Below are 14,689 nucleotides of genomic sequence, written 5' to 3' on the forward strand. Positions count from 1 at the left end.
TGGTCTGAGTCAGAGGGTGGTCCACTTTGTCCACTTGCCTGACCTCTGAGACAACATCACTATAGCGGGTGTCTGGGCGCCACATCCCGTTGGGAAAGTAGGAATGGGGGGGGACAAGGACCTCCTGCTGTTGCAGCATTGTTTGTGTGGGGGCAGGGTTCAGGGACCAAGAGGAAGGCTCTGCCAGTGGTTGGGAGATGGGGTAGGTGGCCCAGGGGAGGGGTGTAAGTCAGTCTTGAGTTCGGCAGCAGTGAGATGTTGCGATGCGGTGCATTATGGGGTTGAAGCAACGTGAAATGTAGCCAGGGTAATCGTTTATTACAGTTTAGTTTATTGTCACGAGAACCAAGCTTTTTGTTGCGTGCTAACCAGTCAGCAGAAAGACTACATGATTACAATCGAGTCATCCACAATGTACAGATACAGGATAAAGGGAATAATGTTTAATGCAAAATAAAGTCTAGTCAACTCCAATTAAAGATAGTCCAAGGGATGAGGTAGATGGGTCTGGACCACTCTTTAGTTGGTGATAGGATGGATCAGTTGCCTGATTACAGCCGGGGAGACACTTTCTGAATCTGGAGGTGTGCATTTTCATATTTCTGTACTTCTTACCTGATATACAGAGGTACAATTGTACAAAGTCACAATTCTATGCGGTCTTTGTTGGAACTGATCTCAAACCATGCTGTGAAGCATCCCAATAACATGCTTTCAATGGAGAATCTGTAGAAGTTGGTGAGAGTTGGGAACGTCAAACCTTCTAAGGGAGTAGAGGTGTAGATGTGCTTTCTTGGCCATTGCTTTGATATTGCTGCTCCAGGTTGAGGCAATGACCCCTTGATGCTTTACCTCAATGGTCTCAGCGTTGGGACCTTGTGCGTTGCTGGAGGATGTGTGGCCAGGATGGTGCTCCACTTGCATTGGGTCACTGTTCGTTGCCTGGACACTGTTCGTTGCCTGGACACTGGTCGTTGCCTGGACACTGGTCGTTGCCTGGACACTGGTCGTTGCCGGGTCACTGGTCGTTGCTGGATCACTGGTCGTTGCCGGGTCACTGGTCGTTGCCGGGTCACTGGTCGTTGCCGGGTCACTGGTCGCTGCCGGGTCACTGGTCGTTGCCGGGTCACTGGTCGTTGCCGGGTCACGGTTCGTTGCCGGGCCACTGGTCGTTGCCGGGCCACTGGTCGTTGCCGGGCCACTGGTCGTTGCCGGGTCACTGGTCGTTGCCGGGTCACTGGTCGTTGCCGGGTCACTGGTCGTTGCCGGGTCACTGGTCGTTGCCGGGTCACGGTTCGTTGCCGGGCCACTGGTCGTTGCCGGGCCACTGGTCGTTGCCGGGTCACGGTTCGTTGCCGGGCCACTGGTCGTTGCCGGGCCACTGGTCGTTGCCGGGTCACGGTTCGTTGCCGGGCCACTGGTCGTTGCCGGGCCACTGGTCGTTGCCGGGCCACTGGTCGTTGCCGGGCCACTGGTCGTTGCCGGGCCACTGGTCGTTGCCGGGCCACTGTTCGTTGCCGGGTCACTGGCCGTTGCCGGGACACTGGTCGTTGCCGGGCCATGGTGTATTGGCGGGCTATGTTGTGACACCGGGACGGTGCGATACCGGGACGTGCTGCCCGGTGCTAACTCTCCCATGTCTCCGCAGCAGCAAGGTGAGCCTGAGGGAGCGTTTCTCCAGTCCCAAGGGTCCTGGCGGCAGAGGCAACGGTCCAGAGCAGGGTGAGGTGCGGCGATCGCCCAGCGCCGACCACATTGATGAGAGCCCCGACAAGGTACAGAAGACCTGGAGCTTCACCGACAGGAGCCGCTTCCGGCACGCCTTCCGGCTGAAGGGAGCAGCCTCACGGCACAACTCCGATGGTGTGTGGACACGTGTAGGGGTGACAATGTGGAGGGGTGGCAATGAGGGCGGGGCCGCACGGTGGAAGGGCCACATGGTGGAGGGGCCGCACTAGAGGGGCTGCACGGTGGAGGGGCCGTGCGGTGAAGGGGCCACACTGGAGGAGCCACACTGTGGAGGGGTCAAACGGTGGAGGGGCCACACAGTGGAGAGGCCGCACTGGAGGGGCCACACAGTGGGGGGGCCGCACAATGGAGGGACCGCACAATGGAGGGGCCGCACGGTGGAGGGGCCGCACGGTGGAGGGGCCGCACAATGGAGGGGCCACACTGGAGGGGCCGCACGGTGGAGGGGCCACACGGTGGAGGGGCCACACTGGGAGGGGCTCCACTAAGAGACATGAGAAGGATTTGGGATGGAGATAGACACAAAATGCTGAAGTAACTCAGCAGGACAGGCAGCATCTCTGGGGAAAAGGAATAGGTGATGTTTCGGGTCGAGACCCTTTTTGGGACTGCAGGTATCGGAAGGGAAGCAAGAACAAGCAAGATGTGGAGACACCCGGGTATAGAACAAGCTCGATGGGCTGAATGGCCATCTGTTGGGGCGGCAATGTTGTGGATGGAGAGTGATGCTGATGAGGAGCGGCTGTCATTGGACACTGGTCCCCGAGATCCCTCCCCTCTGCTGTTTCCCATGGTCGTGCTGTCTGTCTTTCAGACCAGGGCAGTCTGCCCGATGAACTCATCCCGGACAACAGGAGCTACCAGTGCGAGTTCGTCTCGGACGACCTGACGCCCGGGCTGAAGGTGTCCATCCGAGCCTTGTGGTAAGACCTGGGGTCCATTTTGACCTCCTGCTGGGAGATGGGGGTAGGTCTGGGGGGGGAGGTGGGTCTGGAGGGGGTGGGTCTGGGGGGGGTGGGTCTGGGAGGGGGTGGGTCTGTGGGAGGTTTGGGGGATGGGTCTGGGGGAGGTTTGGAGGGTGGGTGGATCGTGGGGGTGGGTGAGTTGTGGTGGGGGTGAGTGGGTCTGGAGGGGTGGGGGGCTGGATCTGGGGGTTTGTGTCTGGAGGGGGTGCGTCTGGGGGAGGTTTGGGGGATGGGTCTGGGGGGGGTGGGTCTGGGGGGTGGGTCTTGTGGAGGATGGGTCAGAAGCCCCAACATAATAATAATAATTAATAATACATTTTATTTATGGGCGCCTTTCAAGAGTCTCAAGGACACCTAAACATGGTGATCCTCTTGCTCTTGACCAAAGCAGTTGGCAGTTGGAGGGAGGAGGGTGGGGGCATATGGGTCAGTTGTATTTGTGCTGGGTGGGGAGGGGGTGTGGGGTGATAATTAGTTTTGGAAGTCCAAGTAAGCCCCCACACCCAACCATTGCCCAGCCCGCCTCCCCTGTAGGCCGTAACTGTACGCCACCTTTCATTGCCAAATAGTTATAAAGTTCTATAACAACTGGGTCTTGAAACTGGTGCCAAATTTCGCCACTCTGTACATTGTCTCAGTGCACTACTGCTATACACTTGTACTATATCTCAGATGCTAATCTATGATGTATCTAAGTGCTCTTGAATGGTGATACTTGTACTGAACTGGACACAAAGATGAATTTCACTGTACCTCGGTACATGTGACAAAAAGTACCATTGACCCATTGAGTTGGGTGTCTGGCAGAGGCCAAAGGCAGGGTAGAATTGCCCACCATAGCTCCTTGCAGACCCAGCATTCCCCATCCTGTTGGGTCTCCAGGTCTTGCTTTGTCTCTCTTCCGTTGCAGTATCATGAAGTTCCTGGTTTCCAAGCGGAAGTTCAAGGAGAGCTTGCGGCCGTACGATGTGATGGATGTGATTGAGCAGTACTCGGCTGGACACTTGGACATGCTGTCCAGGATCAAGAACCTGCAGTCCAGGCAAGCACCTTCTCTCTGCCCCTCACAGTCCCTTCCAACGGCGCACTGCGGGTGACATTTGCACCAACAACAATGCACACTTGTCACGCCAACAGGTGGCTGACAACTACTCCTTCCGGGGCAAGACACCGTCTGTCCCTCCATCTGGTTCACTCAAGGTGGTTTCCTAGCCCAAAGGCCAATGTTTTCCTTCCCAGCACCAAGTAATGGAGTAACTCAGCAGGTCAGGGAGCATCTCTGGAGAACATCTCTGGAGTTGACGGTTCGGGTCGGGACACTTCTACACACCATTCGCCATAGATGCTGCTTGACACGCTACGTTACTCCAGCACTTTGTGTCCATTTTTGGTATAAACTAGCATCTGCAGGTCTTTCATAGCCCAATCTGGCCTGCACGTGACTTCAGGGTCACAGATAGATGGATCAGCAAGGTTGAGAGGGATATGGGTTAAATGCATGCAAGTGAGACTCTCACCTTGGCCAGCATGGAGGAGTTGGGCTGAAGGGTCTGTTTCTCTGCTGTATATTTCTGAGTAACCAGATACATCTTAATGACCTGGGTGTCCTTGTACATCAGTCACTGAGAGTAAGCATGCAGGAACAGCAGGCAGTGAAGAAAGCTAATGGCATGTTTGCCTTCATAACAAGATGATTTGAGTATAGGAACAAAGAGGTCTTTCTGCAGTTGTACAGGGCCCTGGTGAGACCACACCTGGAGTATTGTGTGCAGTTTTAGTCTCCTGATTTGAGGAAGGACATTCTTGCTATTGAGGGAGTGCAGCGTAGATTCACGAGGTTAATTCCCGGGATGGTGGGACTGTCATATGATGAAAGAATGGAACAACTAGGCTTGTATTTACTGGAATTTAGAAAGGATGAGAGGGATTCTTATAGAAACATATAAAATTATTAAGGGATTGGACAAGCTAGATGTAGGAAACATGTTCCAGATGTTGGGGGAGTCTAGAACCAGGGGCCACAGTTTAAGAATAAGGGGTAGGCCATTTAGAACTGAGATGAGGAAAATCTTTTTCACCCAGAGAGTTGTGAATTTGTGAAATTCTCTGCCTCAGAAGGCAGTGGAGGCCGATTCACTGGATGCATTCAAAAGAGAGTTAGATAGACCTCTTAGGGCTAGCGGAATCAAGCGATATGGGGGGAAGGCAGGAACGGGGTACTGATTGTGGATGATCAGCCATGATCACATTAAATGGCGGTGCTGGCTCGAAGGGCCCAATGCCTCACTCCTGCACCTGTTGTCTATGTTTCCATGTTTCTAATTGCCTCAGAGTGAACACCTCATAAGCCCCGCAAACACTTTTATAATACAGGTGGACAGGGTGTTGAAGAAAGGTTTTGGCACGCTGGACAATATCAGTCAGGAAATTGTGTATTGAAGTTGGGTAAAGGTTGGGCAGGCTAGGACTTATTCCTTGGAGCGCAGAGAAGATCTTATAGTGTTGTATAAAATCATGAGGGGAACAGATAGGTTGAATGCACAAAGTCCTTTTCCCAGGGTAGGGGAATCAAGAACCAGAGGACATAGGTTTAAGGTGAGAGGGGAAAGATTTAATGGGAACACAGTGGCAGCTTTTTCATACAGAGGGTGGTGGATATATGGAACGAGCTGCTAAAGGAAGTAGTTGAGGCAGGGACTATAACAGCATTTAAGACACTTGGACAGGTACATGAATAGAAAGGTTTAGAGGAATGTGGGTAAATGGGTTCAACTTAGATGGGGCATCTTAGTTTGCATGGACATGTGCTAAAGGGTCAGTTTCCGTGCTTTGTGACTATGACAAGTGGAATCACCATCTGTTCTTGAACTTTAAACAACCATTTGCGATCAGGAAGCTTCTAACCATCCCTCAACTTTTTCTTTCAGAGTAAAATGCCCCAGATTGTTCAATATTTAATGATTTTAGAAGCTGACGGTTCTGATCTTATCCTGAGGTAAAACGTTAGTTTATCTCCTCCATATCTTGCACAAAGCAGAAGCTGCTGAGATGTCAGAACCGTGGCCGGTGCAGTTCAATGTAGGGAATTGTGAGGTTATTACTGCTGGATATTAGAAAGACTGATCAGAGAGATTGATCAGACAAATTGGTAGAATGCTGGAAGTGTGGAAGATGGCGGCAACTAAACTTAGACAATAAACAATAAGTGCAGGAGTAGGCCATTTGGCCCTTCGAGCCAGCACCGCCATTCAATGTGATCATGGCTGATCATCCCCAATCAGTACACCGTTCCTGCCTTCTCCCCATATCCCCTGACTTAGTAATCACGAAATATTCTTAGATATGTACAAAAGATATTTAGAAATAATAACCGGAATACTGGCCTTTCTTCCATCTGATACGTTACGTTAAAGCTGCACGGAGCCGTGGTCAGTACCCATCGTGATAATTCCACTGGACTGAAGGTCCCAGAATGCAGGAGTGAAGGTATCCATGAACAGATACCAGTGTCGACAGTGCTTGTGTGGACAGACTGCAAACATTCAGTTTGTAATCTTTTAAACATGGAGATTAAAGAGTGAATTACTGATTCATTTATTGGTGATTACAGGATTTGGTACATAGAAACATAGAAAATAGGTGCAGGAGTAGGCCATTTGGCCCTTCGAGCCTGCACCGCCATTCGATATGGTCATGGCTGATCATCCAACTCAGTATCCTGTACCTGCCTTCTCTCCATACCCCCTGATCCCTTTAGCCACAAGGGCCACATCTAACTCCCTCTTAAATATAGCCAATGAACTGGCCTCAACTACCTTCTGTGGCAGAGAGTTCCAGAGACTCACCACTCTCTGCGTGAAAAATGTTTTTCTCATCTCGGTCCTAAAGAATTTCCCCTTTATCCTTAAACTGTGACCCCTTGTCCTGGACTTCCCCAACATCGGGAACAATCTTCCTGCATCTAGCCTGTCCAACCCCATAAGAATTTTGTAAGTTTCTAGTTTACTCAGAGAGTGGTAGCGATGTGGAATGAGCTTCCAGTGGAAGTGGTGGCGGCAGGTTCGTTGGTATCATTTAAAAATAAATTGGATAGACATATGGATGAGAAGGGAATGGAGGGTTATGGTATGAGTGCAGGCAGGTGGGACTAAGGGAAAAAAGTGTTCGGCACGGACTTGTAGGGCCGAGATGGCCTGTTTCCGTGCTGTCATTGTTATATGGTTATATGGTTATATAAGATCCCCCCTCAATCTTCTAAATTTATGTACGATAGTTTATTTTAGAGATACAGCCTTGAAACAGGCCCTTTGGCCCACCAAGTCCACGCCAACCATTGATCGCCCATTCAGACTAGTTCTATGTTATCCCACTTTTTCATCCATTCCCAACACACTCTGGGCAATTTTTTACCAAGATCAAATTAACCTACAAACTGGAACAACAATGTAAACCTAGTGGTGCGTTTAGCCAAGAAAGAGGACATCTTGGATGTCATAGAATGGAAAGTCTCATCTTGTGAGCAGATACAGTGGCGATGGAGAAGTTGAGCGTGAGGGATGCCGTCTTTTCCACAGAGATGTGTAATAGATGTGGAGCAGGAGGACTGGACAATGAGAGGTCCAGAGCAGGACATGGTTTGTGGATCTTCTCTGGAGGCCGGTCCCATCGCTGTGTTTCTGGAGGAACCCACGAGTAGACTTTCCCCTGACAAACGGCTCCCTCTGACCCAATGCTTAGGTATGACAAGTTAACATTCTGAATGTGATGATACAAACTCCTTGCTGTCTCCTGATGTTGCTTCATGATGCATTTTGCTGGTTTTCTCTCTTATTCACTCTGCCAGGATAGATATGATTGTGGGTCCCCCGCCCCCTTCAACTCCCCGGCATAAGAAGCTTAAAGAAGTCCTCACCACGTCCAAAGATTCAGTCCAATACTCTCCTAGGTTAGGCCTCATCAACAGAATGTTCTTTTTTTTCACTCAAGAATGATTATTCAAACAGCCAAACCCCTTCGACAGTAAGTAATGGGGATGATTAACCACAATAGTAAAATCTGCTTAAATTAGCTTCAAATTGTGTCGTTAAATTTGTAGACCCTCTCAGCAGAGTCTCGGAGGGCTGGGTTAAAACGTAGAGGAGATGACTGATGAAGGGGTTTAGCTGGGAATGCTTGCACAGTGCGGCAGATGACAGTCAAAGCTTTCTTGCTTTCAAGCGATTGGGAGTGTTTGTGGTTCTTCTGCCAGGAGCTGAGTGGAAACCAGAGCACCAGAGCTTGGGGTATGATGTTGCTGATGGACGTTTGCATGTGAGCATGTTGTGGAGTGAGCATCAAGTGAGGGCAGGAAGCATGTGTGAGGCGCTGTGCCAACCACTTTCACCCCGATATCCTGGCACTACTGGCATGCTATGTACAAAGTTACCATCTGCCACCAACCTGACAAGGAGCCTCGCACAAAGAATCACAGAACCATCCCCAGGACAGGGCCACCTGTGTTCAGGGTGTCTCCACCATTACCGGACCCCTCCCTGCCCTTCTCGGGGAGCAGTTCCCAGGGTCGGACACGACTGCAGGCAGCTTGTTGAGGTGTTTCTGTGGACACGTTTGTCCTGGTGTATTAAAGTGTCATCTGTGTGTGTGCAAAACCTCTTGCACTCAGGATCTGTACACTTGTTAATCAGGGATGAGCTTGGGGATGACAATACTTTACTGGACTGTTTATAAGAAAAAAATGTCACTGCGTTTGCAATTTGCACATGCGACAATAAAAACATCATTGAACCATTGAACCAAACCTTATTGCAGACTTTGCAACCCTGCAGAATCTGAATACTGCTCCACCTTTGCTTCCCCACTGCCTTTGTACCTGTTTAGTGAAGGACATTCAGTTCTAGTCCTTTAACCCATAACTACTTCTCCCAATATCTGGGCCCTTCCTCTTTAAAGATGCCCCATAAAACTGTCCCTTTTGTAAGTAACTGACTGTGATGGTTGCACAACCTTCCTTCATTAAGAGTGGTTTATAGATGCGTAGGGTTCTTTCTTAAAGCAGGACCGGTGGAAGTACAGTCACAGCCACCGCTCCATGCTGAAGTTGTGTACTGCACCCTCTCCCTTCTCCCCACACAGCCCTGTCACTGGTTTCCCCCTCACCCACCAGTCGAGCTTCCTTCAGTGAATGGTGTGTAGTTCAGAGAGGGGCCTCATTCTCACATCAGTCCCTCCCCTCTTGTGACCTCCCAGCAGTGCTCGTCATGCCAGCTGTTAGTCCATCCAGTTGTGCGGCAGAGAGGAAGCGGTCCTCAGTTAGTGCAAGTGTTTCCTTCTCATCTCTTGCCTGTCCGTGAGCTTTAGTTTAGTTTTAGTTTTAGAGATACAGCATGGAACAGGCCCTTCGGCCCACAGAGTCCGCGCCGACCATCAATCACCCGTACACTATTCTGTTCTACACACTAGGGACAATTTACAAAAGCCAATTAACCTACAAACCTGCACGTCTTTAGAATATTGGAGAAACGGGAGCACCCAGACTAAATAGGGAGAAATTGCAAACACTGCACAGACAGCACCCATAGTCAGGATGGAACCCAAGTACCTGGCACTGTGAGGCAGCAGCTCTACAGTTGTGCCACTCAGCTGGAGCTTTTCTCTGCAGACCATTGGGATGATGAGGCAGTGTCCACACTAGCGATGTCTGTGGGCACCAGGGCTCCAGTCTAACTCGATGTCTTTCACCCTCCATGGACCGAGCATCTTCTCCCATGTTCATCCACATGCCGACTCCGGCTCCCACTCACCCCCTCACACATGGCAAAGTCCAGTAACCACACGTGGAGCTCATGGCTTGCCTAGAGTGTGAGCATAGAAACCTCCATGGCAGGGAATTTAGTCCTAACGCCTGTGTTATTCTCAACCCGAAATGCAGACTGACCCTCTGCCCCACAAGCCACACTCGCCCTGCTGAGCTTTTCCAGAAGTTTTGTGGTTTTCTTGCAATTAATCTCGAGAACTACTTGGGGTGGTCGATCAGCAATCACCGATAGAACTGAACCCAACACTGAAATTTGTGACCACTGTCCACCCTGCTCTCCATCCCCTCCCCTCACACCGAGTGATTCTGTGTGTATACAGATGGTTATTACCACCCCTGACTGAGTGTGGAATAATTGTCTTTGTATATAAACACTGGCTGATGCTAGTTTGTATATCTATTGCACTGTGCTGGGAATCTCTGGCTGAGAGATGTGTACGAAAACCCCACTCCCCTTCGAGACCACCCTTCACCCTTGCATATTGAACCTGTTACACTGGCGGCAGGGTGGTTTCTAACCAACCATACAGAGTGCCTACCTCTGCCCTGCTTCACGACGACGCCATGTGTTTGAAGACAACTCCCTTAACATCAGTAGCTGCCTCCCATAGATGCCTCCATTCCCTGCTCCATGGCTCGGTGTATTGCTGCCTGTTCCATTACCTGCATGTCGCTGGCACATCAGAGCTGCTTCACTGCGAGTGTCCTGATAAATGCTGCTCTGATCTGATTCAGGCTTTCGCTCAATCATTCCCCACCCTCATCACAAAAAAAAGAAAGACAACTATCCATTAATCCTCTCCTTAAAAAGAACCCCCTATCTCTGCAGACAACACCTTCTCTTCCAAGAGCTCCACTAACCTTGACTCTTGCCATGCATCTACGATCCTAACCTCTGCTGATGATTGGTTTGTCGCTGGTGAGTCAGCGGCCGGTTTACATTCTGATCTATTTCCTGAGCAGTCTGTTTCCCCCCACCCCCTCTTTGCTAGGGTGGACCAAATCGTTGGCCGCGGCCCCCAGATACAGGAGAAAGATTGCTCCAAGATCCCAACGGAGCCAGACATCCCTGAGGATCCTAGCATGATGGGGCGGCTTGGCAAGATGGAGCGACAGGTATGTATAGTTTTGCTTATTGCAACGTGTACCAAGGTACAGTCAAAGCTTTTACATTGCATGCAATCTAGTCAGCAGAAAGATGATTTCATGATTTCAATTGAGCCGTCCACAGAGTACAGATACAGGATAAAGGTAACAATGTTTAGTGCAACATAAAGTCCAGTAAAGTCTCCAAGGAGATAGATGGTAACAGGATTGGTGATAGCAACGCTGAGGGGGACGATTTCCTGGAATGTATACGGGATGTTTTTTTAAACCAATATGTAGAAGAACCGAATAGAGGGCAGGCCATCCTAGACTGGATATTGTGTAATGAGGAAGGATTAGTAAGCAATCTTATTGTGCAGAGCCCCTTGGACAACAGTGAGTGACCATAATATGGTGGAATTCTGCATTAGGATGGAGAGTGACACGGTTAATTCAGAGACAGGGGTCTATCAAAGATGTTATAGCAGCGCATTTTGAACTTAAAGAAAGGAGACTTTGAAGGTATGAGATGTTAATTGGATAGGATAGACTGGCAAATTATACTTAAAGGGTTGACGGTGTAGATGTAGTGGCAAAAATTTAAAGGCCGCATGCATGAACTCCAAAAATTGTTCATCCCTGTCTGGCGAAAAAATAAAATGGGGAAGGCAGCTCAACTGTGGCTAATGAGGGAAATCAAGGATAGTGTTAAATCCAAGGAAAAGGCATATACATTGGCCAGAGGAAGGAGCAAGCCTGAGGATTGAGAGAAATTTAGAACTCAACAGAGGACAAAGGGGCTAATTAAGAGGGGGCAAAGAGCATGAAAGAAAGCTTGCGGGGAATATAAAAACTGACTGTAAAAGCTTCTTTAGACATGTAAAAAGGAAAGGATTAGTGAAGACAGATGTAGGTCCCTTACAATCAGAGACATTCATTTATAACATATAACCATATAACCATATAACAATTACAGCACGGAAACAGGCCATCTCGGCCCTACAAGTCCGCGCCGAACAATTTTTTTCCCCTTAGTCCCACCTGCCTGCACTCATACCATAACCCTCCATTCCCTTCTCATCCATATGCCTATCCAATTTATTCTTAAATGATACCAACGAACCTGCCGCCACCACTTCCACTGGAAGCTCATTCCACACCGCTACCACTCTCTGAGTAAAGAAGTTCCCCCTCATGTTACCCCTAAACTTCTGTCCCTTAATTCTGAAGTCATGTCCTCTTGTTTGAATCTTCCCTATTCTCAAAGGGAAAAGCTTGATCACATGGGAATGGGAAAATATGGGAATTTTCTAATGGGAAACAAGGAAATGGCAGACCAGTACTTTGGTTCTGTCTTCACTAGGGAAGACACAAACAATCTCCCAGAAATACTAGGGGTCCGAGGATCTAATGGGAGGGAGGAACTGAAGGGAATCCACATTAGTCGGGAAATGGTGTTGGGTAAAATGTTGGGACTGAAGGCAGATAAATTCTCAGGGCCTGATGGTCTGCACCCCAGAGTACTCAAGGAGGTGGCCCTAGAATCGTGGATGCATTGGTGATCATTTTCCATTGTTCTCTCAACTCTGTATCAGTTCCTGTGGACTGGAGGGTAGCCAATAACTTCACTTTTTAAGAAAGGAGGGAGAGAGAAAACGGGGAACCAGTTAAACTTACATCGGTAATGGGGAAGATGCTTGAGTTGATTGTTAAAGATGTTATAGCAGCGCATTTGGAAAACAGTGACAGGATTTGTCAAAGCCAGCATGAAGGGGAAATCATGCTTAACTAATCTTCTGGGATTATTTGAGGATGTAACAAGTAGAATGAATAAGGGAGAGCCAGTGGATGTGGTGTATCTGTACTTTCAAAAAGCCTTTGACAAAGTATCAAAGTATCAAAGGTATTTTATTAGTCACATTCACATACACCGAGGTGTAGTGAAGTGAAATGCTTTTTGCCATTTTGCAGTACACAAAGAAAGAATACAGACATAACACCAATGAGAGTCTTAAACACAAAGAACATCCCCCCACAATGGCTCCCACCATGAGGGAAGGCACAAAGTCCAGTCCCCAAACCCAGTTCACCCATAGTCGGGCCTATTGAGGCCTCCACAGTTGCCTCTACGGAGGCCCGATGTTCCTGGCCGTTCTCGCCGGGTGGTGGTGCTCCGGCGTCGGGAGAGTCCTCACAGCAGCATGGGAACCCTGGAACGGCCGCCTCCATACTGGAGGCCGCGGCTTTGGAAGCCGACAAGGCTGTACCGGTTGGAGCTCCACAACTGGCGATCTCGTCGCGAGATCCCAGGCTCCCGATGTTAAGTTCAGCGCCGCCGCCCGCAGCTGGCCGCTCCTCAGACCCGCAGCTCCGCGATGTTGTTCCCGGCGGTCTCAGCTCACCGGAGCTCCAGCGCGGCGACCCAGGCAAGGCATCGCCCGCTCCACGATAGCGCTCCAGCGCTGTGCCGCCACCGAAGCCGAGGTTCTGGGCGGTCCGCGACAGGAAACGCCGCTCCAGGCCCGCTGGTAGGCCGCGAGGACGGGTCGAAGCTGCCTCTCCGACCAGGTAGGGACCCTGAAAGGTAGTTTCCCCCCCCCCCCCCCCCCCCCACCCCCCACATAAAAAAGTCTAGACCTCCAAACAAAACACTTTAACTAACTAAAAATAAAAATAAAGCGGTGAAAAGACAAACAACTGCTGGCAGGGCAGCCGTGCACAGAACAAGGTCCCACACAAGAGATTAGTGTGCAAAATTAATGCATATGGTATTGGGGTTAGTGTATTGACATGGATACTGGTTGGCAGACAGGAAGCAAAGAGTAGGAATTAACGGGTCCTTTTCAGAATGGTAGGCAGTGACTAGTGGGAGGCTGCAAGGCTCGGAGCTGGGACCCCAGTTATTTACAATAACGATTTAGACGAAGGAATTAAATATGACATCTCCAAGTTTGTGGGTGACACAAAGCTGGGTGGCAGTGTGAGCTACAATAAGGATGCTATGAGGCTGCACAGTGACTTGGATAGGTTGGGTGAGTGTGGATAAGTATGAGGTTATCCACTTTGGTGGCAAGAACAGGAAGGCAGATTATTATCAGAATGCTGTCAGATTAGGAAAAGGGGAGATGCAACGAGACCTGGGTGTCCTTGTACATCAGTCACTGAAAGTAAGCATGCAGGTACAGCCGGCAGTGATGAAAGCTAATGGCATGTTGGCCTTCATTACGAGTGAATTTGAGTTTAGGAGCAAGGAGGTCTGACTGCAGTTGTACAGGTCCCTGGTGAGACTACACCTGGAGTATGGTGTGCAATTTTGGTCTCCTAATTTGAGGAAGGACATTAATGCTATTGAGGGAGTGCAGCGTAGTTTCACCAGGTTATATCCCAGGATGGCGGGACTGACATATGATGAAAGAATGGGTCGACTGGGCTTGTATTCCCTGGTTTAGAAGAATGAAAGGGGATCTTATAGAAACAACATTCTTAAAGGATTAGACAGGCCAGTTGCAGAAAAAATGTTCCTGATGTTGGGGGTGTCCAGAACCAGGGGTCACAGTTTAAGCATAAGGGGTAGGTCACTAAGGACTGAGATGAGGAAACATTTTTTCACCCAGAGAGTTGTAAATCTGGAATTATCTGCCACAGAAGGCAGTGGAGGCCAATTCACTGGATGTTTTCAAGAGTGAGTTAGACTTACCTCTTTGGGCTAAAGGAATCAAGAGATATGGGGAAAAAGCAGGAACGGAGTACTGATTTTAGATGATCAGCCATGATCATATTGAATGGCGGTGCTGGCTCAGAGAGCTGAATGGCCTACTCTTGCACCTATTTTACTATGTTTCTATGGTTGAGTTGCGTGATAACAGCTTGGAAAAAACTGTCCATGAATCTGGAGGTGTGCTTATTCATGCTTTTGAATCTCTTGCCTGATGGGACAGGAGAGAAGAGAGTGTCCGGGGTGAGACTGGTCCTTGATTATGCTGCTGGCTTTGCTGAGGCAGCGTGAAGTATAGATGGAGGCAATGGAAGGGAGGTTGGTTTGTGTGATTGTCTGAGCTGCACCACATTTCTCTGT

The 14,689-nt window shown here is 49.5% G+C and overlaps 1 protein-coding gene across 8 annotated transcripts in view; it reads left to right on the forward strand.

Moving 5' to 3' along the window:
* The window catches only part of kcnq2 (potassium voltage-gated channel subfamily Q member 2), a 111,521-nt gene that overhangs the window by 86,456 nt on the left and 10,376 nt on the right, over window positions 1-14,689 (forward strand). For 2 of the 8 annotated variants that reach the window (XM_033042144.1, XM_033042145.1), the window contains 5 exons: window positions 1,649-1,863; window positions 2,564-2,672; window positions 3,625-3,756; window positions 7,558-7,659; window positions 10,521-10,644. In XM_033042144.1, coding sequence (XP_032898035.1) covers window positions 1,649-1,863; window positions 2,564-2,672; window positions 3,625-3,756; window positions 7,558-7,659; window positions 10,521-10,644 — 682 coding nt within the window. Of the gene's footprint in view, window positions 1-1,648; window positions 1,864-2,563; window positions 2,673-3,624; window positions 3,757-7,557; window positions 7,660-10,520; window positions 10,645-14,689 lie in introns of those variants that run through there. The other 6 variants (XM_033042146.1, XM_033042147.1, XR_004415499.1 and 3 more) reach the window with 6 other exon arrangements.

The sequence above is a fragment of the Amblyraja radiata genome, chromosome 23, assembly GCF_010909765.2.
Source record: "Amblyraja radiata isolate CabotCenter1 chromosome 23, sAmbRad1.1.pri, whole genome shotgun sequence".
NCBI lineage: Eukaryota > Metazoa > Chordata > Chondrichthyes > Rajiformes > Rajidae > Amblyraja > Amblyraja radiata.